This window comes from Delphinus delphis, chromosome 7 (genome assembly GCF_949987515.2).
Source record: "Delphinus delphis chromosome 7, mDelDel1.2, whole genome shotgun sequence".
Lineage (NCBI taxonomy): Eukaryota > Metazoa > Chordata > Mammalia > Artiodactyla > Delphinidae > Delphinus > Delphinus delphis.
In genome coordinates, this window is record NC_082689.1 from 58382767 (window position 1) to 58409525 (window position 26759).

The 26759-nt window shown below is 36.1% G+C and overlaps 3 protein-coding genes across 3 annotated transcripts in view; 2 read left to right on the forward strand and 1 right to left on the reverse strand.

Moving 5' to 3' along the window:
* GPR155 (G protein-coupled receptor 155) overlaps positions 1 to 2785 on the forward strand; it is a 69477-nt gene extending 66692 nt beyond the window's left edge. The window contains exon 17 of the mRNA XM_060016563.1: positions 2176 to 2785. Within this exon, the coding sequence (XP_059872546.1) occupies positions 2176 to 2181 (6 nt within the window). The 3' untranslated portion in view covers positions 2182 to 2785. The remainder of the gene's footprint in view (positions 1 to 2175) is intronic.
* SCRN3 (secernin 3) overlaps positions 1 to 22848 on the reverse strand; it is a 36819-nt gene extending 13971 nt beyond the window's left edge. Inside the window, exons 1-5 of the mRNA XM_060016567.1 lie at positions 22762 to 22848; positions 20736 to 20904; positions 18506 to 18687; positions 17728 to 17927; positions 14851 to 15063 (exon numbers count right to left, since the gene is read on the reverse strand). Coding sequence (XP_059872550.1) covers positions 14851 to 15063; positions 17728 to 17927; positions 18506 to 18687; positions 20736 to 20894 — 754 coding nt within the window. The 5' untranslated portion in view covers positions 20895 to 20904; positions 22762 to 22848. The remainder of the gene's footprint in view (positions 1 to 14850; positions 15064 to 17727; positions 17928 to 18505; positions 18688 to 20735; positions 20905 to 22761) is intronic.
* Positions 22849 to 22882: 34 nt separating this feature from the next.
* The window catches only part of CIR1 (corepressor interacting with RBPJ, CIR1), a 40266-nt gene continuing 36389 nt past the window's right edge, over positions 22883 to 26759 (forward strand). The window contains exon 1 of the mRNA XM_060016568.1: positions 22883 to 23027. Coding sequence (XP_059872551.1) covers positions 22956 to 23027 — 72 coding nt within the window. The 5' untranslated portion in view covers positions 22883 to 22955. The remainder of the gene's footprint in view (positions 23028 to 26759) is intronic.

A 26759-nucleotide genomic window follows, 5' to 3' on the forward strand; every position in this document is an offset into this window, starting at 1 on the left:
CAGCCTTGGTACTACATGAATTCAATGCACAACAGAATTTGAGCACTGCAGCTATGGCCATTGGTCATAAAATTATTATTATTTTAAACACACTATATTCATTTAGTTTCACGCACGTATTTACTGTTTCTGTTGCTCTTCATTCACTCCTGCTTACCTTGCCTCTATCAAAGATCATTTTTCCTGCCTGAAGAATGGCCCTTAGTATTCCTTTTAATGCCAGTTGGCTAGTGACAAATTTTCTCAATTTTATTTCAACTTTACTTTTGGAGGATATTTTCAGTGGGTATAGAATTCTAAATTGGTAGTTATTATCTTTCTCCATCACTTTACAGATGTCATTTTATAGTCTTCCAGATTCTTTCTCTTTTGAAAAGTTACCTGTCAGTCTTATAGTTGTTCCTTCGAAGATAATATATATTTTCTCTCTGACTGCATTTAAGATTTTCTGTTTATTTTCCCCCTTTAGCAATCTCACTACGATGTGCCCAGGTGTGGTTTCCTTTTATTTATTCTTGGGATTTGCAGAGCTTCTTGAAGCTGTGGCTTGATGACTTTTATTAGTTTGGAAAAATTCTTGGCCAGTATCTCTTCAAATCTTGCTTTTGCCCCTCCATATTCTCTCTCTCCTTTCCTGCTGGGACTCCAACTACATATATATGAGACCTTTTCAGTGAGTCCTATATGGCTCTCACACTCTTGTCGATATTTTCCAAAGTCTCACCTCTGTTTCAATCAGGGAACTTTCTACTGATCTTCCAGTTCACTAATTTTTTTCTTCTGCTATGTCTAATCTGTTGTTAAACTAATCTATTGAATTCTTTTTTTTTTTTTTTTGCAGTACGCGGGCCTCTCACTGTTGTGGCCTCTCCTGTTGCGGAGCACAGGCTCCGGACGCGCAGGCTCAGCAGCCATGGCTCACAGGCCTAACCGCTCTGTGGCATGTGGGATCTTCCCAGACCGGGGCACGAACCCACGTCCCCTGCATCAGCAGGCAGACTCTCAACCACTGCGCCACCAGGGAAGCCCCTAATCTATTGAATTCTTAATTTCTGTTATTAGAAATTTACAGTTCTATTATTTCCATTTGGTTCTCTTTTATAGATTTCAGTTCTCTGATGAAATTCTCCATTTTTTTGTCTAATTTTCTTGAACATATAAAACATATTACTTTTAAAGTCTATATCTGATAAAACTAATTTGGGGATAACCAGTGGGTCAGTTTCTACTGTCTGCTTTCTCTTGATTTTCAATCACTTGGTCCTATTTCTTGGCATGTCTGATAATTTTTTATTGAATGTTGGACACTATAGATTAAAATCTGTAGAGACACTGCATGATATTTTCCTCCACAGAGTATTTAATTTTCTTCTGGCAAACAGATGTAATATAGGTAGATTACCTATTGATCCAGATGAGACTGGTCTATTCTGTTTGTTCTTATTCCTAAAGTGTAGCCTTTCTGGGGTTTTAACTGAAAGCCTGGGGTATTTCCCAGGCCCCTTCTTCTTGGTTGTTCATCAATCCAATTTTTGTCCCTAAGGCCTTGTGAGACTGCCAAAATCTCTACTTAACGTTTTAAGCTCTTGGTAACTACTCATCCTACAGAGTCTCATCCTACATATGCACGGCTTAGAAGTCAGCAACTGCTTTAAGGAGAAATTGTGACATAGAAGGTCAGACTCTTCTCAGAGTGCACATAGTCTTTTCCCAAGCTCCTGGATCTAGGCCCCTCATATCCTAACTGTTTTGGGTGTTCACCATGCCTTCAAGCAGTGGGTTTTATTTTCCCAGCTTTTAGTTATTCTTGGGGAGAGGTTAGTCTCGTACTAGCTACTCCCTGTTAACCAGAAGCAAATGTCCAGCTTTGTGCTTTTAACCACTCCAATTTTATGCCTCCCATTTATTAAATACATCAGTCTCTTTTTACCCTCAAGTAGTATCAATTTCTGAATACCAGTAATGAATGTGGTAGACCCATACTGTAACAAGTACAGTTTAAAAAAATAACACAAAACATATAGTTCCTGTCAGCGGATAAGATATTTTCAGATACTTTGTATGGAAATGTTTAATTACTTCATTAAAATTAGTTCTAAAGAAACAAATAACTCTCATTTAACATAGTTGGTTGACCACAGGTATGTTTTTCCTCTCTCCCCAAACCCTACAAAGGAATAAAATGACAGCAAAGGAGGAAGGAATGACAGCAAAGGAATAAAAAATGAAATTACTCACAAAGACAAAGAAAGCATGAAGAGCAAGAATTTCCCCCCATCCCCATGATATATGGGAATAATTAAAAGAACAAAAGCTTACATCAAGTCTGCACCCAAATTGTGATTTTTGTGACATTTCAAATTAAAATAAAATTGATTTCCATATAAAACAGTCTAATGTTCCACCCTCAGTTAATCACGCAAACTTCCGTTTTATGTTAATAGCAAATTTTCACTTTGTACATAATATAGCTATGACTTCAAATTCAAGAAAAATAATGTATAGATAACTTGTTACAGGGGCAATATCTTTCTGTTAGTTTTGAAAAAATGCAGGAAGAAAAAAAAAGGATACACCTGAAAACAACCCTTAATATTAAAACTAAACAATAAAGCAAAAGCCATCCACATCTATCTATCACACACATAGCTGCTGCACCTAGTGAGATTTTAGAATGATTCAAATATAAATTCCTGTAAATGGCAAGTTTTAACAAAAACAGTGTCAGAACCATAACACTGCAGTAACACAGGTATTATGAAAATGTTTTCTGTAGTCAAAACCTACAATTCTCAAAATGAAAGAAGGATTTACATGATCACTTGAGTAGGATAACTATATGTAATCCACTTGTAAGCACTGAATAAGTACTCAGACTGCAATGGCAGGGTTCACTACAATGAATGCAAAACACAGGGTACAATTTCACTGCAATTTAAACTAGTTATTTAAAATACAAGAGTGAATATAGATACAATTTGGATATACATGCAGCACAGTTAATAGCTATCAGGTAGGAATAGTTGTAAAGTACAGAGGTAGGCTCTTCCATCTAGAAGACTCATAGGAAGAATTAGCCGTAATGTACTAGTAGACAATTTTCTATAAAAGTACTGGAAAGACATTTATTCTTTTGGCAAAGCACAGAAAGTGGGATGAACTATACTTCATACTTAGGGGAAAAATAAGTTTCATGTCAGATGCATCTATTACTATAATATTTTATGCATTTCAAATCTATAATTCAGTTATTTTGTAGTTAAATATAACAGAATTAATTATTATGATACAGTGGCTAATTAATTTATAATTATTTCTACCTATTTTTTCTTCCTTTCGTTCAATCACCCTAAACCTTATGATTCTTGACATTTTCCTCTCCGCCTTAATTATGTGTTGTTATTCTTCATTTTTTAAGAATACCTGCTAATTTTATGTCTTAAGCCTTTAGGTTTATTGCCAGAAAAAAAGGATACAACAATGATCTTTGTTAAACTACCTGCAAATTACAATTTAATTCAATTCAACTAATAATCCTTTGTTAATTTAACAAAAAAAAGAAACTTATTAAGCACACACACACTAGTGCAAGACACTGAACTAGGTGCTGAGAGGAATATAAGGACAAATGAGAGTCCATTTTTTTTCAGTTTCATACAGGAGACAAATGAAGAGCACAAACACAACTTCCTCTTTTGTAAAATGAAGATAATACCTGCTTCACATGGTTGCTTAAAGAAAATAATGTAATCACTTAGCACAGTGTCTAGCCTTTGATACACTTTTTTTTTTTTTTTTTTTTTTTTTTGCGGTACGCGGGCCTCTCACTGCTGTGGCCTCTCCCGCTGCGGAGCACAGGCTCCCGACGCGCAGGCTCAGCGGCCATGGCCCACGGGCCCAGCCGCTCTGCGGCATGTGGGATCCTCCCGGACCAGGGCACGAACCCACGTCCCCTGCATCGGCAGGCGGACTCTCAACCACTGCGCCACCAGGGAAGCCCTGATACACTTTTTTAATAAATAGGAGTAGGTGTTGCTGCAACCAGTACTCTGTCTCTACTTTTACAACAACGGTAAGCCTAAAATCAAAATCCTTAGAATAACATATTTTAGCATTTTCTACATATGTATCTATATGAAAAAAGATAGTTTAAACAACCTACTTATAAAATGGCAAACTAATATTAAGAAACTTTATAGGAAACTTTTCAAATGATGACATTCTTCTGGAAATTAAAATATAAGATATTAAATACTTTGAAAACAATGATGTTAAGGCATTCTAAAAACATTCTGTCACAAACTTTTTTCTGCTATACATATAATTAATTTGTTTAATGAATACCTGAGAAGCAAGTATCAATCACTGACATATCTATCTCTGAGTAGTTGCTTTCTGATTGATTTATAGAACCATTTTATCCTTCAAGTGAAGGAAGATAAATCAGTCACAGATTTTTATTAGTGGAAAGACCCTTTTAGCATTTATCTGCCACCCAATAATCTTCTAAATAAAAGTTATTTTTCTGGAATTATTTGGAGGTGAATAGACAAAGGTACATTACTAGTAATTTTTTAAGAGTTAGTAGTAACCAAATATAAAAATGGGGAAAACATATATTAAGAACAGGAAAGTTATTTAAAAATTATAAATTAACATAAGAATATGGTTAACCTCACTAATAGGAGAAATATATTTTAAAGTAATAACATGCCAATTTTGCCTAAAAATTTAACAAGATGGCATAAAAACAATATCCTATATTGGTAAATATATTAGAAAATGGGCACTCAAATATTACTGGTGGAAATTTAAATTGATGCAACTTTTCTGGTGGTCATTTTGGCAATGAGTTTCAAAAGCCTTAAAACATGCACATGCTTTGACCCCACATTCTACTTGTAGGAAATTATTCTAGGAAAATAAACATGGATGTGAAAATAAAGAAGCTATAAGCATATTGTATAATTTTAAGTGGTAGAAAACTAAAAACAAACTAAATAACAGAGAATTTGTTAATTAAAGTATGATTCATACAATCAATCTTTACTATATAATGATAAAATACAACCACATGGAAATAAATAATATACCAAAATAATAGAATACCATGCATCTGTTAAAAATGAGAAAGTTCTATATATATTAAAATAGAATGATCTACATTATACATTGGTAACTAGAGAAAACTTATGTGCAGAAGAGTGTGTATGGCATGCTACCATTTCTATAAAAAGGAGAAGAATATCTATACATATTTGTTTCATTAAGCATACATCATCTCTGAAGGCATATACAAGGAAATGCCTGTAGGAAAAAGGACTGAACAGGGGCATGTTAGAAGGGAGAGGCTTCACTGTATACTCTTGTATACCTCTGAATTTTGAATCATGTGAATATATTTATTTTTATAAGTAAAAGAATGTCATAGAATATTAAATGACATGGGAAGGAGTTCTGCTTTCATTTAGGCTGAGTAAGCTTCCATCATACTAACCCTCCCTCAGATAACTATAAACTTGGGACAAAATACACTAAGGCTCTTTACTGTGAGCAAAAGCAGGAAAATTCTGGAGGAGAGATGACACTTGGAAGATGGGATGAAGCACAGAATAAATTTCCCATTTTTGTTACGGCTTTAGCCTGAGGGAAGGCCACGGTCAATGCTGTGCAATGTGGCACAGGTAGTTATAGAAAACCTTGGTCTTTCTGGCCTGAAGAACCAGAGGCCAACTACCGGTACTAGAAGGTGAAGGGAGAATCGCAGAAAGGAGAGAGTTATAGAGAGGAACCCCCAAATTCTTTGTAAAAAAAAAAAAACTGTGCCCAAATCTCCATCTGTTTCATGAATCAGCATATGTGGGGGAGAATGATAGCAGCTCAGCTAAAGATAAAAGAACAAAACTGGAATTTGAGCTGCTGACCAGGAGACAGACTTTGCAGACAGAACACAACCAATTCAATTGCTAAATCAAAAGTTATTGATATTTCTTTCTAGGTGAGTTTTGGTGATTGGTGGCTTTCAAGGAATTGGTTCATTTCCTCTAAGTTACTGAACACACTTAGAGCTGTTTATAGCGTTTCCCTATTATCCTCCTAATGTCTATGGGGTCTATAATAATATCTGTTTTCCTGACATGTAACTTGTGTTTTCTTCCTTTTTTTTTTTCTTTGTGGAGCTGAGTGTTTCAATTTATTAATCTTTTCAAAGAACCAGCTTTTAGTTTGATCCATTTTCTCCACTGTTTTGTTGTTTTCAATTTTATTGATTTCTGCACTTTATTATTTCTTTCTTTTCTTTCCTTGGGATTTTTTTTTTCTTTAGTTTATTAAGGTGAAAGTTTACATTGTTGATTTGAGACCTTTCTTATTCTCTAATATAAGCACTTAATGCTTTAAATTTTCCTGTAAACACTACTTTTGCTGCATGCTATAAATTTTGGTATATTGATTTTCATTTCATTCCACTCAAAATATTTTCTAATTTCCCTGGAGACTTCTTTTTTGACCCATACATTTAAAGTGTGTTGTGTGGACTTCCCTGGTGGTGCAGTGGTTAAGAATCTGCCTGCCAATGCAGGGGACACGGGTTCGAGCCCTGGTCTGGGAAGATCCCACATGCTGCGGAGCAACTAAGCCTGTGCGCCACAACTACTGAGCCTGTGCTCTAGAGCCTGCGAGCCACAACTACTGAAGCCCGCGCGCCTAGAGCCCGTGCTCCACAACAAGAGAAGCCACCTCAATGAGAAGCCCGTGCACCGCAACCAAGAGTAGACCCCGCTCGCCGCAACTACAGAAAGCCCGTGCGCAGCAACGAAGACCCAATGCATCCAAAAAAAATAATTAATTAACAAAAAATAAAGTGTGGGCTTCCCTGGTGGCGCAGTGGTTGAGGGTCCACCTGCCGATGCAGTGGACGCGGGTTCATGCCCCGGTCCGGGAGGATCCCACGTGCCGCGGAGCGGCTGGGCCCGTGGGCCATGGCCGCTAGGCCTGCGCGTCCAGAGCCTGTGCTTGGCGGTGGGAGAGGCCACGGCAGTGAGAGGCCCGCGTACCGCAAAAAATAAAAATAAAAAAATAATAAAGTGTGTTCTGTGATTTCCAAGTATTAGGGATTTTCCAGATATCCTTATGTAACTGATTTCAAACATAATTTTATTATTGTCAAAGACTGGACTTTGTTATGTCTCTTTTTAAGATTTGTTTTATGATCCAGGATATGGTCAACTTAGTGTATGTTCCATGTGCACTTGAAAAGAATGTGCATTCCACTGTTGTTGGGTGGAGAATTCTATAAACACCAGTTAGATCCAGTGGTTGATATACTGTTCAATTCTTTCATATCCTTGCTGATTTTCTGTCCACTGGTTCTTCCCATTACTGAGAGAGAAGCATTGCAGTCTCCACCTATAATTGTGGAACTGTCTACTTCTCCTTTCAGTTCTGTTAGTTCTTACTTCATATACTTTGAAGATTTGTTGTTAGGTTCATATACATTTACCATGGAGAAAATAATAACCCTGAAATGACCCTTTTTGATTATGTGATATGTCTCTCCCTGGTAATGTACCTTGCTCGAAAGTCTACTTCATCTAATATTTATATAGCCAACCCAGCTGTCTTTTGATCAGTGTTTACATGCTATAACTTCTCCCATTCTTCTACTCTTCGTCTACTTAAAGTGAGTCACTCATACACAGCATATAGCTGAGTCATGGTTTGTTTTTTTTACTTCAGTCTGACACACTTCATCTTTTAATTGGTATGTTTAGACCACTTAACAATTAATGTAATTATAGATATGTTGAACTTTAGATCTACATTATATTGTTTTATGTTCGATGCTTCTATTTTTATTCTTCCATTTCCCCTTTCCTGCCTTCTTTTTGAATATTTTCTTAGTATTCCATTTTAATTCATGTGTTGGGGTTTTTTTTTTACTGTATCTTATTACATAGCTTTTTAAATAGTTGCTCTAAGGCTATAATATACAAAATTCAATTATCTGTTTACTAGAATCAATATTTTACAGCTTTAAGTACAATGTACAAACCTTAACACCATATGTACTCCCCTCTTTATACTGTGATTATCATGTGTATTATAGGAAATGTAATTTTGGCTTATAACTGTTAGACATATTATTAAGGTCTTAGGAGGAGAAACATGGTATTATATGTACCCCAATATTTACCATTTCTGTGGCTCTTCCTTCATCTCTGAAGTTCCATGTTTCACTGTGCTATCACTTCCCTTCTATCTAAAAAAATTCCTTTAGCATTTCTTTTATAGCAGGAATACTGGCAACAAAGTCTCTTACTTTTCCCACATGTCAGGATGTTTTTATTTCACCTTCATTCCTGAAGAATATTTTGTCTAGATACAGAATTCTTTTCTTTCAGAGCTTTAAAAATGTTGTTTCACTGCCTTTAGGCATCTATGGCTTATAATGAAAAACACACAGGAATCATTTTTTACCTATACATAATGTGTTACTTTTCTTTAGCTGCTTTTAAGGCTTTTTGTCTTTGGTTTTCAGCAGTTTGTGCATTTAGGCATGGATTTCTTTTCATTTATCTTGTTTGAGGTTTGCTAACTTTCCTGAATCTGTAAATTTAAGTCTTTTGCCATTTTGAGAAGTTTTCAACCATTATTTATTTAAAAACTTTTCTGCATCACACTCTTCTCTCCTTCTGAGACTCTAATGACTCTAGATGTTTAGATATTATCCCACAGTCCCTAAGGCTCTGTTCTGTTTCTTTGTTTCAATTTTTTTCTCTCTGTGTTCATATTAGATAATTTCTACTGATCTATCTTCAAATTCACTGACACTTTCCTCTGTCATATCCATTCTGCTATTGAGCCCATCAGAGGAATTTTTTACTTTGGTTACTGTGTTTTTCAATTATAAAATTTCCATTCAGTTCATTTTTATAGCTTCTACTTCTCTGCTGAGATGCTCTACTTTCCCATTCATATTGGGAGTGTTCACACTTAAAATAGCTGCTTTAAAGTCTTCATTTGAATGGCACAAATGAACCTATCTACAAAACAGAAACAGACTCATGGACATAGAGAACAGACTTGTGGTTGTCAAGGGGGAGAAGGTTGGGGGAGAGATGGAATAGCAGGTTGGGGTTAGCAGATGTAAGCTATTAAACATAGAATGGATAAACAACTAGGTCCTACTATATAGCACAGAGAACTATATTCAATATCCTATGATAACCCATAATGGAAAAGAATATTAAAAAGAATATATATATATTGAGATATATATACGTTTAACTGAATCACTTTGCTGTACAGCAGAAATTAACACAACATTGTAAATCAACTATACTTCCATCAAAAAAATAACTGAATAAAGTCTTCATTTGATAATCCCAACATCTAGATCATCTTGTGGTTGGTATCTATTGTCTTTTCCCTTCCAAGTTGTTGAGATTTTCCTGGTTTTCATATATTGGGTAATTTTGGATTGTATCATTTAGATTATAACATTATGTTATGACATTTTGGGCCCACTTTCTGTCCACACCCAGTGCATAGTTCCAGCAATCATACTGTTTGAAACCAGGCCAGGTGATATGGAAGGAAAAAAACCATGAAACTCACTGCTGGATGAATTCATACTTTGGGTTCTGGTTTCTTTCTCCTATTGCCTGTTCCTTTTTACATTTAAAGGCCCTCAGATAACTGTTCCATACAATATTTCCAGGCTTTTGTTTATATTCAGAAAAAGAGATAGAATAGAGTTTACTTACAGCATCTTATCTGGAACCTGAACCAGCCTACATTAAATGTTAATGAACTATAGTTTCTAATTAAAAGGCAAAACTTATCAGAATGGTTTAAAAAAAAAGATTAAACCGCATTTTTTTTAACAAGAAATGTGCTTTAAATATAAAGATACAGATAGTTTGAAAGCAAATGGATAGGTGAGTATATGTCATATAAGCAGTAAACAGGGGCTTCCCTGTTGGCGCAGTGGTTGAGAGTCCGCCTGCTGATGCACGGGACACGGGTTTGTGCCCTGGTTCGGGAAGGTCCCACATGCCACGGAGCGGCTGGGCCTGTGAGCCATGGCTGCTGAGCCTGCGCATCCGGAGCCTGTGCTCCGCAACGGGAGAGGCCACAACAGTGAGAGGCCCGCGTACCGCCAAACAAAACAAAACAAAACAAAACAAAAAAAACAGTAAACAGAAAACTGGGCTAAAGTTGACTTCAAGACAAACAGTATTAACAGTGAGAAATAATATTTCATGAAGAAAAGGGCCTGGGCTTCCCTGGTGGCGCAGTGGTTGAGAGTCTGCCTGCCGATGCAGGGGACGCGGGTTCGTGCCCTGGTCCGGGAAGATCCCACATGCCACAGAGCGGCTAGGCCCGTGAGCCATGGCCGCTGAGCCTGCACGTCCAGAGCCTGTGCTCCGCAACGGGAGAGACCACAACAGTGAGAGGTCCGCGTACCACAAAAAAAAAAAAAAAAAAGGGCCAATTCACCAGAAAGACAAAACAATTATAAATGTGTATGTACCTAATAACAGACGTTTAATATATATTAAGCAAAAACTGACAGAATTAAAGGGAGAAACAGACAATTCCATAAACATAATTGGAGATTTTCACACTCCTCTCTTAGTAATATATACAACAAGAAAAAAAAATTATTAAAGATGTACATGATCACAGTAACCATCTTGACCTAACTGACCTAATTGATATTTATAAAACTCTATACCTAACAAGTGCAAGGTGCATATTTTGTACACCAAAATAGATCATATGCCAGGCCATAAAATAAGTCTCAGTAAATTTTAAAGGACTGAAGTCATATAGAGTATGTTCTCTGAGTTCAGTGGAATTAAATTAGAAATCAACAACAATAAGATATCTAGGAAATGCCCAAATATTTGGAAATTCGTTAACACACTTCTAAATAATCCACAAGTCAGAAATCACGAGGGAAATTTTAAAACATTTCAAATGAATGATAACTAAAGATGTGGAATGATATTCCAAATATAACATCAACTAAAAAGTGGATTAAAGTAGAATATATTCAGTATTGACCTATTTTTATTTTTAAAAATAAGCTGTATATGTATACAGGGAAATATGGCTACAAAGAATATCTGCTAGCAATGATACATTTTACTTTTGCAATTAAAAATATTTAAATGTTAAGTGAGTGCTGAGTACTTATTATGAGTAATTTTTGTTCCTCTTTGTTTACCTGCATTTTCCAAATGCTTAACTTTGAACATTTGTTACAACGTTCAATTTTGGTTTTGTTTCAGTGACTATAATTTTCATTTTTAGAATTTCTGCACATTTTAGAATTTGCAAATTTATCTGTTTATTTTTCATAATCTCCTACTCTTGCTTTATGGATTTCATTCCTTCCTTTATATCTTCGAACATTTTAACTTTATTTTTTTAACTTTTTATTACAAAACATTTCAAATATATAAAAGTTCAGAAAAATTATATAATGAATCCTCAAATATTCATTACTGTTTCAACAGTTATCAAATCCCTCCCATCAAATTATTTTGAAGAAAATACCAGTCACATCATCTCATCCATGATATTTCAGTACTTATCTATACAAAAGGAATTTTTTTATAAATATAGCTAAAATACAATGACCACATCTGAATTTTAAAATAATAATTCCTTAATATTAACAAATACCTTTGATAGTTTTAATCATTAGCTAACTTTAAATCAGCTAATTTGTTCTTGGGTGTGAATTTCCCGTATTTGTTGGGTCTATGAATTGTTTCGCTTTTAGTACTGTATTTGCTCATGTGTTTATAATTTTTTTCCTGTGAAATCATCTTCAAAGGGAATTTCTGGGAGAGTCCTGGCAGACCATGGATAATGAAGGCTTCCATATGGGTGGTTAATAAAATACATACAGCCTCCTTACCTGAATCTAAACTGTTATAAACACTGAATAGCAAGAGCCTACAACCCATTATTTTAAATGGAAGAAATAATAATGTATTCCTAGCCCATATTTAAAAACTCAATCAATTTCCCCAAATATTACTAAATACTTGTAAAACCTATGTAACAATCAACCAAGAACTTCTGCATAATGGGAAGTGTGTAAACACTAATCATCTATTTATTTAACTCTCAATGAATGCCCAATAATTGTGCTTGTGTGCAGTTCAAAATAATAACATATCTTACTGGATATGAATTGCATTTCTCTTCTATACTGCAAAAAACACTCAGTATAATGTAAATAGAACTTCTGCTTCCAACCATGAAGGAACAGTAGGGTCTAGAATTACCCTCCTACTGTAGACAAACAGAAAACTGGACAAAATATATAAAACTGTTTTTGGATATTGGACAACAGGTAATGTAGGATTATGATCTCTGAGAGAAAGGAAACAAATAAGGTAAGCCCTACCATTGTGTTGACTCCAGGAGCTCAGTGTTGTTGGAGGCAATTTTCAGACAACAGTGCAGGGAGGGGGACCCAGACATAGCCCAAAGATCACTCTAAGTTGAAGAAACAGAGGTGGAAGTTCAGGGAGGTCAGGGTGGTAGAATTTGCAAAGCAGAGCACCAAAGAGGAATGAGCTACCTCTCAAAAACTTTCTAGCAACCTGTACAGAGGGTCCATTGAGCCTCTGGCTGAATACCAATTTGCACACACACATAGGGTGAAACTCCACAAGACCAAACAAAGAACAAATTATAAGGAAAGAGCAATTATTGGAAACTATGAGTTTTTAAAAAAATCCATAAAGCTAACACAGGGCTGGGAATCTTTTGAGTTCCCACTAGCTGGAGTAACAAGATCTCATTTAATACACAAGGCATTCAGCAGAGATCCCAGAAGGATCACATGCCTTTAGTGGGACTAAACTAGCCCTGGTATAATAGCAACTCTAGAGCTACCCTAGAAAAGCAAATAGGCCTAAAAGAGATGAAACTGTTCCCTAAATAATGAAATTAACTGATAAAACAAAGTCCAACACTCATTAAAGGAATAAAACAAAATCCAGAACTCAATGATTAAAATCTGCAATGTCCATCATCTAATCAAAAATTATTAAACATACAAATAAGCAGGAAAATGTGACCCAAAACCAGAAGAAAATCAAATCAACAGAAACAGACTCAGAAATTACAGAGATAATGGAGTTAGAAGACAAGGATGTTAAAACAACTATTATAAAACAGCTGTCTGCTAAATATGCTCAAGGATTTAAAGAAAAACATGAAGGTAATGAATAGAGAAATGAGAGATATACAAAAAGAACCAACTAAAACATGTAGAGATGAAAAATATAATAACTGAAAGGAAAATATTACTGAGATTAACAGCATATTAGATAATGCAGAAGAAAAGATCAATGAACTTGAGGACATAATAATAGAAACTATCCATAATAAATGTAGAAACTACATCCTTTTATCTGAATGTCCATGTTTTTAATAGCAGTTACATGAAGATTCATTATAGCAGATTTCTCATCTGGATGGGAAATTTGAGTAAAATCTGAATATTTGTCATATATTCATAGAGACACAGGTATGCTGGAATTCTGCATACCTGTGGTTCGCAGGTTACAAACCACTTTGTTTCTCAACACAGCACAGGTAGCCTTAGCTGAGTCTACAAAATACATGTTGCTCAGAGTTCAGTCACTCACAAGAGAATGTACTGACCCAGAGCCTGGGACAGCAGACAGCTCAATTCCAGGCTGGGACTCTGGTCATGGAGCAGAGTACTAATCTTAGTAACTAGTCCATTTCCTGCTCCCCAAATAGGTCTTTCAGCTAGGCACCTACATTCTCATGGATGTTAAAACTAGCCTCTAAGAATGATATGTGGTCCACAATCTCCCCTTTGACACAGAGAGAAGGAGGACTGTATGGAGAAGAGACACCTCAAATCTTGCTGACACTATGGGTTCTCTCTTCATTTTTGGTACCTAGTGATTTCCTCTTCTTGTCTTTAAACCTATCTATATATGTCCTTAATGTTTAAATATGTTATTCAACATTTCTAGAGTTTAAGAGTGGAAAGGGAGAATTCTTATATCTGCTCAGTTTGTCTTCTTGACAAGTTATAGATATAACTTTTGAAATTAGAAAATAACCAATAAGGGTACTATCAAAAGATAAATGAAAGAAGCAGCAGCAATAGTCAAAGAAAACCATCTCCATGTTCCAATGAACTCTGAGAAGAAAAGTAATCCAAATTTGGCTTTAAGAATATTACTAAGAACTGAAAAAAGGGTTTGAGGATAGCAAATCTGAACTTGTCTTTCAGAAAGAATTATTACCATCTCACAATTATATAGCACTTCACCCATCTCAAAAAACAGCTTACAGGGGCTTCCCTGGTGGCGCAGTGGTTGAGAGTCCGCCTGCCGATGCAGGGGACGCAGGTTCGTGCCGCGGTCTGGGAAGATCCCACATGCCATGGAGCGGTTAGGCCTGTGAGCCATGGCCGCTGAGCCTGCGCGTCCGGAGCCTGTGCTCCGCAACGGGAGAGGCCACAACAGTGAGAGGCCCGCGTACCACAAAAAAAAACAGCTTACAGTATCACAATGTTTTCAGTTTTTTTTTCTTTTTTTTTCCCTTTGGCTGTGCCACACGGCCTGTGGGATCCTAGTTCGCCGACCAAGAATCGAACCTGTGCCCCCTGTAGTGGAAGCACGGAGTCCCAACCACTGGACCACCAGGGAATTCCCCGTTTTCAGTTTTAATAAAACTATATCTTACTTAGAATATTTTTTCAAAAAACAAACTTTATTATACCCACATTATATTTACACAAAATACCATTTTCATTCTAATATTATTTAAAATTACCTTTATGTTTATTCAGAAGTTTGTAGCCTTCACAGTATCTGCCTGGAGAAGTCATCATCTTGGTTGTGTCAAGATAAGAGTATGTTGCAGCAAAATCAAACTCCTTTTTACCATCCCACCAACCTTTCTGCTTAGCATAGCTTCTCATGTCTGGGTGTTCCCGATCAATCTTGGTTGTTATAGAAAGCTGATTAGAAATATTACGAACTCCCTCTATTTTCAAAGAAGAGAGGAAGGGAGAAGAAAAGTCATATTTCATGTAATATATCTATCTCTGTACATTATGATCTTTAATCATTATTTCAATGTAAATATAGGCTTCTAAATGTTGTACCATGTGCATCTATTTATTACATACTCAAATAAATAAATTACTTTTTAAAATTAAACTTTTTATTTTGAGGTAATTATGGATTCACATGTAGTTGTAAGAATTAAAGAGAGAGCTATGCACCTTTACACCATCTCCCCAAATGGTAACATCTTGCATAATATCACAAGCAAAATACTGGTATTTATACTGTCAAGGTACAGAATATCACAAGGATCACTCGTGTTGCCCTTTTATAGCCACACCCACTTATCTCCCACGCCCACCCCTTCATTAACCCCGGCAACCATCTGTTATCCATTTCTATAACTGTCATTTCAAGAAAATCATATAAATGGAATCATACAATATACAATCTTTAGGCTTTTTTTACTCAGTTTAATTCCCTAAAGATTATTCCAGGTTATTGTATGTATCAACAATTCATTCCTTTTTATTGCTGACTAGTATTCCATGTTATAGACATTCTATGGTTTGTTTAAACATTCACAAGTTAAAGGACAGCTAGGTTGTTTCCAGTTTTTGGTATCATGGGAAAAGCTGCTCTAAAAATTCATGTACAGGTTTTTGTGTGCATTTAAGTTTTATTTCTCTGGGATAAATGCATAAGATTGCAATTGCTACACTGTATAATAGTTGCATATTAAGGTTTTTTTTAACTGCCAAACTGTTTTCCAGAGTGACTGTACATTCTTATTAGCAATGTACCATCCTACAGATTCTCACTAGCATTTGGGAATGTCATTAAAAAATTTTTAGCCATTCTGATAGAGGTAGAGTGGTATCTCATTGTGGTTTTAGTTTGCATTTCCCTAATGGCTAATGACGGTGAACATCATTTCATGTGCTTTTGTGACATCTGTATATCCTTTTAGGGGAAATGTCTCTTCGTGTCATTTGTCTTTTTACTGTTGAGTTTTGACAGTTCTTTATATATTCTAGATATTAGTCTTCTATATGAATTACTGTTTAAAAAATAGTCATAAGTTAAGTTTAGAACAGAAATATAAGGCTTCTAAAAATATCATGGCACTAAGTTATAACAAAATTTTCAACTAAAATACAAAACAGAAGAAACAATAAAAGTCTGTTCTAAACAGATCAGAATAAATGAAGTAGATCATGATAAATTAAAATTAATAACATTTTAAAACAGATTTAGAGTGATAGTCTGCCAAGTAGAAATCAATTTAATTACTCTAATGAAATCATACTTGGGATATTCTCACTACAAAAATAGACTTAAGTCATGATAGAATCAAAGAGAAGAGGAATTTTCCATGAGTAGATAATTCCCTATAGTTAAACTACTTAGTTCTTGGGCTAATTTAGTAATAGGAAGAGAAACAAGTTGGCAAAGTTAATCTACAATTGGATAATCAGACTCAGTGAAGGTGTTTGTTTTGGATGGCTCGGTGGGGCTATCTTTTTCAGCAGAATTTGTTTTTCTCTTGGATGTAGCACACTTGACAAAATAAAAAGTAATTAATGGTATAATCAGGCCAATTATCACAATAATAAAAAGAGTCTAAATTCAGTTTTGTGTATTAATAAACATACATGCAAAATATAAAATAAAATGTCCATCAAAACAACTGTCAATGACCTGTTTTGAAAAATAACATCCAAATCCTCCAAAGCTCAAGGCTATCTTCATGAAGACTTCCCAAATTTCTCCAGCTCACGATGACTTTTCCTTTCTCTAAAGGTTCATTGCATATGTGTGTGTGTGTTATTCACTTGCCATTTAATATTTTCACATGTGTATCTTATCCCCCCTGTAAAACTATGACATGCAGGAGGTAATTACACAAGAAGTACATGATCATGCTTAAGCACAAGGTTGTACTCTAGTGAAAGAATACTGAACTGAGAGTCAGGATAGAAAGATTTAAATTCTAAGTCTCTCATTCACTGCCTTGAGTAAATCACTTCATATCTCTGGATCTCCTCACTTGAAAAATGAGAGGAATATATGGTTACAAAGAAATCAAGGGGAAAAAAAGCAAAGCATTCTAAAACAATCAACTGTGTTATTTACTCAATGACATCAAATTTTTATACTTTACTATTGTATCAATATATTCTTTCTAACGACTAAACCCACAGTCACCAATCCCCAATAACACTACCCTGTCCTCACCTCCATATCCACACATGATAAAATTTTGGAGTTCAGCCCAAAGTTAAAACAGGAAAAAATGGTAAAGAAATGGTTTCACTTCATAAAAAAGTGAAAAAGGGGAGGGGTTTAAAAAAAGTGAAAAAGTACAATAAAACAGCCAAGAGCTACTGCACAGAAAATGTATACAGGTTATATGAAATTAATATCATATATATTAAAAAGAGATAACACCACCTTTTCCTCTTTTTCAAGAAAGCCCTTTATAGTGCTCTTTCAATGTATGTTCTTTCAAATTTTTTCATTTCCCCTTCAGTTTTCGACTTCATTGCACTGGAGTATAAATCTTGAAAAACAATTAAATGCAACTAAGAGGTTTTTTATTAATTGTAAAACAAATTAAATCATGAAAAGTTGTCCATACCTTGTACTTTTTCTGCTGCCCAGTACTTCCCTGCAGTCTCCAGAACCCAGGCCTCATTCCTATCAGCTATCAGGAAACTGTTGTGATAGCTAAATACCATCTTGCCCTCTGAACAATTTCCACCCTGGCCATACTTTTCTAATAAATCAACAATGACATTGAGGGCTTTTTCAGCTGTATCAGCTCTTTCCAGACCAAGTCTAAAATAAAAACATTAAAGTTCTCAGATTAAAATAAATTTCCATTATGTTTCTTAAATAATTTCATGCACATGAGATTTTGTGTTTATATTCCAAGTAAAAATCCTTTCAAGTTAACAGATACACTGAAATCCAACTTCTAAACTATTCCTTGTGAAGTAGTGAAGTCAGTTTGGAATCATGAAAACAAAGATCTGGAGTCAAAAAGATCATCGTTTAAATTCCAACTTGGTAGTTTAATGGCAAATCACTTTATCTCTGAACCTTAAGTATCTCATCTGTAAAATTAGGATAATAATAATAATACCCCACAAGGTGACTGTGAGAATTAGTTACAGTCTGACAAAGTAAGTTAGGTACTTCCAATGAATCATAATTTTCAACTCCTTCCCTTCTCCTAATTAATGATATTTGAGAGTCTTGAAATTGAATGCCTGTATTCTGAAGCATTTTTAACACCAACTAAAGTATCAAAGTCCAAAAAATGAAAAAAAAGGGAAGATAAAAACATGTTGAGTTAACAACAAATTTTAAATTTAGACAAGTTCTACACTGCAAAAATATAACAAAAAAATAACCTGACAAGGTCCATGCCCAGTAGTGCCTCTTCATCACAAACTTCTTCTCTTCCCCATACAGCTTCATTCCCAATGCAAACTCCATGCTCATTGGCTCCCATTTCTGCCCCCCATAACCAAGCTGGGCGACTAAGGACAATAGCATATGTTTCAGGAACTTGATCAATTTCTATGTAAGTACACTGTAGAGAAAGTCATAACAATAACAATAAAACCAAAAAAGAAAAGTTATCAAAGTCTAGAATCTTAAAATCCATCAGAAGACATGACGATTATGAAAGAGATTATAACTAAATTGAAAATTTCAATAATAGAGGCATTACACTTAAAACATTGTCCCTAGAGCATTTATTCATTCAGATATTTGCTAAGCATCTCCTACGATAAAACACTGCTAAGAGATATATTGGTTTCAAAGATGAATCAGATGCAGATCTTGCTGTCAAGAAACTAAGACTTCTACATTACCTAAGATACAATGAAATATAAAGTATAAAGACTATGAAGAAAAGTGAAGATAGGGTGCTAATGGAAGCTCAGGAAAGGGATAGTTTCTAGCTGTGGAATCTTGAAACATTTTGTAGAGAAAGATGTATCTGAGTTGAAGTGTAAGGAAACAGATCTCAAACTCAATGTCAGTGTTTCTTGATTGGTGATGTAAGTTCCATATGGTAGCCCTTAAATATATAGATGCCCATGTCACATGTGGGAATCACCGAGTATATCCACAGCAGTGAAAAGAATAAGAACCACTGGCTTAGAGGATAGGTGAGACTTAAATATGAAGAGATAAAATACAAATGGATCCAAGGGACTTTCCTGGTGGCACAGTGTATAAGACTCCATGCTCCCAGTGCAGGGGGCCTGGGTTTGATCCCTGGTCAGGGAACTAGATCCCATATGCATGCCGCAACTAAGAGTTCACATGCCACAACTAAGGCGCCCACGTGCCTCAACTAAGGAGCTGATGAGCTGCAACTAAGGAGCCTGCCTACCGCAACTAAGACCTGGTGCAACCAAATAAATAAAAAATAATAAAAAAAAGAAATGGACCCAAGATGAATAAATAAGCTCAGCAAAAGAAAAAAACTGGCCTAGTAAAGTCAGCCCTCCACACACACAGGTTCCACATCCACAGATTCAACCAAACACAGATTGAAACTATTCAGGAAAAGAAAAAACATTCCAGAAAGTTCCAAAAAGCAAAACTTGAATTTGACATTTGCTGGCAACTATTTAGACAGCATTTACATTGTATTTACAACTATTTACATACCATTCACATTGTACTATAAATAATCTAGAGATAATTTAAAGTTTATGGGAGGATGTGCATAGGTTATATGCATTTATATGCTATTTTATATAAGGGACTTAAGCATCAAAGGATTTTGATATCCTAGGGGCTCCTGGAACCAATCCCCCATGGATGTGGAGAAACAACTGTATACATAAAATGTCTAATATTTAATATATTTTTGTATTAGAATATCAATAAAACGGAATCTAAAAACTATATAACTTAGGAATAAAAGCATAGTATGAAATTTTTACTTTAAGTTCCATGCTAAATGGATTTTTTAAATAAAAAATTTAAAGGGTCCTTTAATTGACCTGTATACTATCAAGTGACTGCATAAAGTGTATAGTGTTGATAGTGTTACCACTGGATCCAAAAACCTTTTTCGAAGATAAAACTGTTACTTCCAGAGTCTGGAATGATTTTTCCTATTCTACACCAATCAGAATCCTTTTTGCCCATCAAACTCCAGCTGAAACCCCAACTCCTGGTGAAGCCTTCCTTAATTCCTAGTCTGAATTGCTTGCTTCTCCACTGATGTCACAACTTGTTGCCCTTACTTAAATTTAGCATTTAAACCATCCTTTTTTACAATGCAGTTAGTTACATACACATCCTATTCCTCTACTAGACTCTAAGCTCCTGGAAGACAGAACTAGTCTTGACAGCAGGCTTTGCCCTATTCGACGTGCTTGCATATGGTAAGCATTCAAATATCTGATCAAAGAATTAACAATTCTTATTATTGTTATTTCAGCTTCCTCAAAATCATTGAAATTAAAGACCAGAAGTCTAGTTCTAATTCAAATTATTTTTCAAATTTAAATTTTTAACTTCTATAGCCTCTGCCAAATGGCTAATGATTTTTAAAAACCTGTTTATGATATTTTTAAAGAAAAATATTGCTAACAAAACATGCATTTCACCTACCTTAAGATGTTCCTTCAGATTGTCATGAACTGCAGCAGGAAAATAAACTACCTCCTGTACTTCATCACAGGGTCTATCTGAATTTTTTCCAAAAATAATCCTGTTATTAACTGTTGCTGGAGGTAGTGCCACAAAAGTGTCACAGGAACAAGGTTCCATTTTTTTAAAACTAAAAATCATATGGAAGATTCAAAATAAAAAGAGAAAAGCATTTTTAGTATATACAAAACAAAGAGTTTTACTTGATGACCAGGGGATATTACTGCCATATCTAACATAGGATATTCATTAAAGTTTCAAATTTCGTATCAGTAAGAAAATGACTTGGGAATGAATCTAGTACTACAAGATTTAGTAAGAAAATAGGAATGACAAGTACCTTCTTCTAGTCTATAGGTCAAATTTAGTCTCTAAGCTCTTTCTCTCCTGAAGTCTTCCTTGAATCTCCTTTCACTATTTCCATATTTGGGAACACCTGTACCTAGCTCTACTGTTATAAAGACTATATTTGTATATATATGTCTTCTTAGTGGACAGTGAGATCCTTGAGAGCTGAGAGTATGTCTTATTAATCTTTGTATTCTCATCACTGGCACTTATGGAAAAGTCACAGTATTATATACCCAGTGTTTCCTCAAAGATGGGAAGACGGGGTCTCTTTTGAACTGGTTACAATACTAATAAGACTGAAATTTTGAAACAGACTCACTGAATCAGACAAATACAAAAACATGTCAATAAAATTCCAAATTGTTGTTATTTCCAGGAAGACGTTCACATTCAACTTGTGAATCCTGATTGTATAATTTAATATCAAGATCATGTCTTCATTTGTAATTTGGAAAATCTTAAATCCTCAATTTAGTCGAATTTGTTTGCTTCCAGAATGGCACATTGTTTTAGTTTCAGATTTAAATGTAATAAATGATTCATTCAAAAGAAAACAAAATGACTCAAGTAAGAAAGAAACAACTTCAGCCTGAAACACCTAAGGGTTTTTCTATTTTCCTCAATGATGGAAACAGAGCGGTCACCATTGCTTCTGTTCTTTTCCGTGTGAATTTCAACCTTTATATCCTAGATCGCCTTCTATTTGTGTTCCAAAACTAATTCCACCACTACCTAACTTTGGCAGGCTATTTAATCTCTAAGTCTCCTGCCTCGTCGGTAAATATCTTGGGGGCTGTTAGGAGAATTTAATAAGACAGTGTGTAAACCGTTTTTCAGTTCTTAGAACATACCACTTAAAGCTCTTATTATTATTCATCAGAAGAGTCAATTTCTTACAAAACGCTTATTCTTGACATCACGCTCACCCCCTCCCGCGAGAGGATTTGGTTGGTGGATCCCCTACAGCCACGTCCACTCAAAACCGTGAAGAGCCATCAAGCTTCACTAGGTGATCTAAGCTAACTGCGGTAATAAGGAAAGCTAAGGAAACATGCCACCTAGTTAGACACCTAGCCCATTTAGGAGGGGAAGCCTTGAGAGCCTTTACTAACTCCTAAAATGTATTCGTCATTTAACAAATGTTCATAAATATCTTTCTGCACCAAGCACCGTACTGGTAACAAAATAGAGTCCTCGCTCCTTTGGAGTTGACATTCTACTTTATGTGTTTTAGTTCACCAAGCGGTTTCAGAAACATCACATCGTTTGATCCTCACAAACGTGCTACAGTTAGGGCAAGAATTACTACTTTAGTAACACAGATGGAAAAAATTGGTTTAGAAAAGTTTATGCAACTCGAAATGGAGTTCACAGAGTAAAGGGCTCGGACTTCAAGCACCTCCTTGCAGAAAAGCCGCCACCCAGCCCGCACTCCTCACCCAAACTGGCTGCACCCAAACTGCAGCCCGCGCCGCGGCCCGGACCCCTCCCAGGAGCCCCTCCCTGCAGCCCCCCCCCCCCGGAGCCCCTCCCAGCAGCCGCTCCCAGGAGCCCCTCGGCGCCGTCGCGCCGCAGTTCCCGACTTCCCGCTTCCAACAACTACTATGCTCGCCCCACCCCCGTGCACGCCCCTCACCTGGCCTCCGAGGGGCCCAAAGTGAAAGGAGGAAGGGGCGAAGAGGGAGCACCGCAGGCGCTAATTGCCGGAAGCTGTCCCTTTTGACCCCGGAAGTTCCCTCTGCCACGGGAGGCGCAGTTCCGGTTAGGCAGCCGAGTTTGTTTACGCTGCTCTCAGCTCTAGCGGCCGCCTTCCCCAGCTCAGGCGCCAAAATGGGAAAATCCTTCGCCAATTTCATGTGCAAGAAGGACTTTCATCCTGCCTCCAAATCCAACATCAAGAAAGTGAGTACGGGGAGCAGGCCCTTGGCGCCTGGGTTCCCAGGGGTTCCTGGAGGTGAGAGTGGTGGAGCCTCTGGGATCCCTGGGACAGTCGCCTCTTCTCCATGCCTAAAGCCCTGGCGTTCTCGTCCCTTCTCCGCTGGCCCTCGTTTATTCTGTTGTACATCAGCCAGGAGACGGGCGGCTCTGTGTGCTCTTTCGCTTTTGTCAGCTAGAATGTAAATCTTTTAAGATATGAAGACCGATAACCGGCTTCCTCATAACTTCCCGCAGCAGATTCTGATGTTGACTTTTCGAATCCCAGAGATCATGGCTTCTGAGCTCTGCTGTCCTGTACAAAGAAGACTCCTTGTCTATTTAAGATAGATCTTAAAAGGGAAATAAAGCCACACCTTGCTTACTCTTTTTATCCCACTTGATCATGTACCGTCTGTCTGGTGACCTCATTGAACTTTGGCTTTTTAAATAACCACTTACAGGTCTACTATGTCCAGTACAGAAAAACTGAGTTGAGTATTATAGTAGTGGAAAGCAGAATGGTGAGGTAGGAGGAGTATGAGCATTGAAACCAGACCTAGATTCTGTTTTTCCAGCACAGTCACTTTTAGCCCTGAGACCTTACACAAAATATTTAATGTCCCTGATCCTCAGTGTCCTAATCTATAAGTTAAGAATAATTAGTATCAGTTGCCTTGACTTGTGAAAATTTTTATGAGGACTAAATAAGATGGTGTAGATAAAGACTTTGAAATAAGTACCACCACCTAGCACATTGCCCAACACATAGAGCGAGTGCTCAATAAAATGTTAATTGCCCCTACACACACCCTTATCCTTAGCCTGCTCCTAAAATACAGGTGGTAACAAGAGTTTCATCCCTGGCCCATGTCTTGCTTACTCTGTATGCTTTCCCAAACAATCACAGCCAATTTTATAGTTTTAACCGCCCCTTATTTACTCCTGACTCTCAAATCTACAGTGCGAGATCTTTCCCCTTAGCTGGAGGCACCTGAAGACAGCTATATACTAGACAGTTTCATCTTGATATCCTACAGGCATCTCAAACTCAGCATATTTGAAATGGAACTTACCTTTTATCCTAAATCTGCTCTTCTTTTTATACTTCCTGTTCTCATATCAGTAGGAAATACAGGTAGTAACACAACCCTTCATCCAGTCACCCAGGCCAGAGACTCAGGATTCATCCTTTCCCATCACTCCTTTATCTTGTCAGCTAATAAATTCTATTGGTCTTACCTCTCAGATATCTGTTGAATCCATCTCTCCTCCTTGTCACTACTGCCTGTATCTTAGCTTAGACCCTCATCATCTTTCACCTAGACAGTTATATTTCCTAACTGGTTTTTCTGCTGCCAGTCTTGACCCCTCTCAAATCCATTCTCTACCCATCTAGCCATCAGAATAATTATTTTTTTATTTAGCAGTTTTATTGAGGTGTAATTCACATACCATACAATCACCCATTTAAAGTGTACAATTCAGTAGTTTTCAGTATATTTATGAATTTTATCATCACCACAAAAGTTCTAAAAGATTTTCATCACGCCCCCCCAAACCCATATCTATTAACAGTCACTCCCCATTTGTCCTTAATCCTTCCCCCTCCCCAGCCCTAGCCAACCACTAATCTGCTTTCTGTTTCTGTGGATTTGCCTATTCTCGACATTTCATATAAATGGAATCATGCAATATGTTATTTTTTTGTGACTGCCTTCTTTCACTTAGCATAATGTTTCAGAGTTCATGTTGTAGAATGTATCAGTATTACATTCCTTTTTATTGCTGAATAATTCCATTATATGGATATAGCACATTTTATTTATCCATCATTTGATGAATATTTGGGTGTTTCCATAGAGTAGTCATTTTAGAGCACAACTCTGATTTCTTCTAGCTCCTTATTAAAATACTACAGGATTAAGTCCAGGTAACCAGGCTCCAGTTTATTTTTCCTTCTTCATGCCTTACTGCTATTCTCCCACCATAGATTTTATACTCCGGTAAAATCAAGCTACTTAATTCCTGTTTTACACTTCTGGATCTTTGTCTGAGTTGTTCCCTCTGCTGGTAATATCTTACCCTGTTTTTCCCTTGGCAAAATTTTGATCCGCTTCAAAATCCTGTTTAACATGTATGAAGCTACTTGTGTAACAGGGTTATTTATTGCAGCTGAGTTTGTAATAGTAAAAGATTGGAAATTTCTTAATGCCCATCAGTACAGCAGGAGATTGGTTAAATGAATGGTGGTGTAGCCCCACAAAAGAATGATATTCTTCAGCACCCCATCCCCCAGGAAACAAGAAAGCATTTTGTTTACTGATCTGGGAATGATCTTCATGGTATAGAATTTTATTTTATACATATTCTCTGTGTACAGCATATTGTATATATATGCTGTATATGTTACCATTTATGAAAAGAGTGACCAAAAATGCATGTGTGTATATTATATTATGTATATTATGTGTATGTCCATGTGAACATCTTTGGAAAGATATACAAAACAGGAATAATATTGGCTACCTGTGAATATAGTTACTTCATTTAAAAAATAAAGAACTTCTAAAAACCAAAACTTGGCTATAAAGCATTCCATTATACCAACCTTCTTCCTTGCCCCCTAGAACACTGTCTTGTTCTATTTCTTCATGTTGAACATACTCTGTTCCAAATATCAATTTTTATTGTTACTATTTTTTTTCCCAGCTGAGGATTTATTGGCGTAAATGCAACCATATAAAAACATAAGTTATGAAAAACACAGTCACCATATACCCCCCTCCCCTGCCCTCAGCCCAGGCCCAAATATTGTTACTGTTTATTTACACAATTCCTGTCTTTTTTATTATGAAATATCTTAAACATACAGAAAAGTTAGTATGATTTTCTATTAGCAGATTCTGAGCATTTTGTAAGCAAGAATATGTTTTACTACTTTTTATTGTAGTTCATCATAAATATTCATGTATTTAAGCTCTTGAGCAATTGAGACTAGTAAAATAACTTTGTAAAATCTAAAGCTTTAAATAAATGGTAGTTATTGTTAGAATATGTTAATCATTAGAATGTTATTATTAATGTATTATTTGACCAGGCAATGACACCTTGCATTTTTCTATTGCAACTGTTTGCATTTTGAGCTACAGTGAAAATTCCAAACATGTGCGTTTTACTGCCCATCCCAAGTGTAGACTTTTCTTCTACTATAACATTACATTGGTAATGTTATGTTGGTTATGGCATGTATATTATGTTATGAAGGCAGTGGAAGAAACTTTCAGAAACTTATACCAAAAGAAATTTCTGGTATATCTGTCCCTGAAGGGTTCTCTTTTCATTGCTATTTTTGCTTTTATCTCCATATTAATCTCAGATTGTGGTGCCCATAGAAGCTTCCTATCTGAGCACTATTAAATACTGATAACTACTGTTTTGCATCTAAAATTGAATAATGGCAGTCTTGTCCCCCATCCTTCTCCCCGCACTTACCTGCCCCCACCTACATTTAATAATTATAATTTTATCAGTGTAAATATTTTTCCTTGAATTTACCTTCTAAAACTTAGCTTGTTGGGAGAGAAAGTTTTGCCTTGCTGTTTATGTTGAATGGTTATCAAACATTTTGTCCTTTACTTTATAGGAGGTGGGAAGTCACTGATACCTTTTAAACCTGGAAGTAACATGATTAAATATCCTGCATAAGTTGTGTGGGCT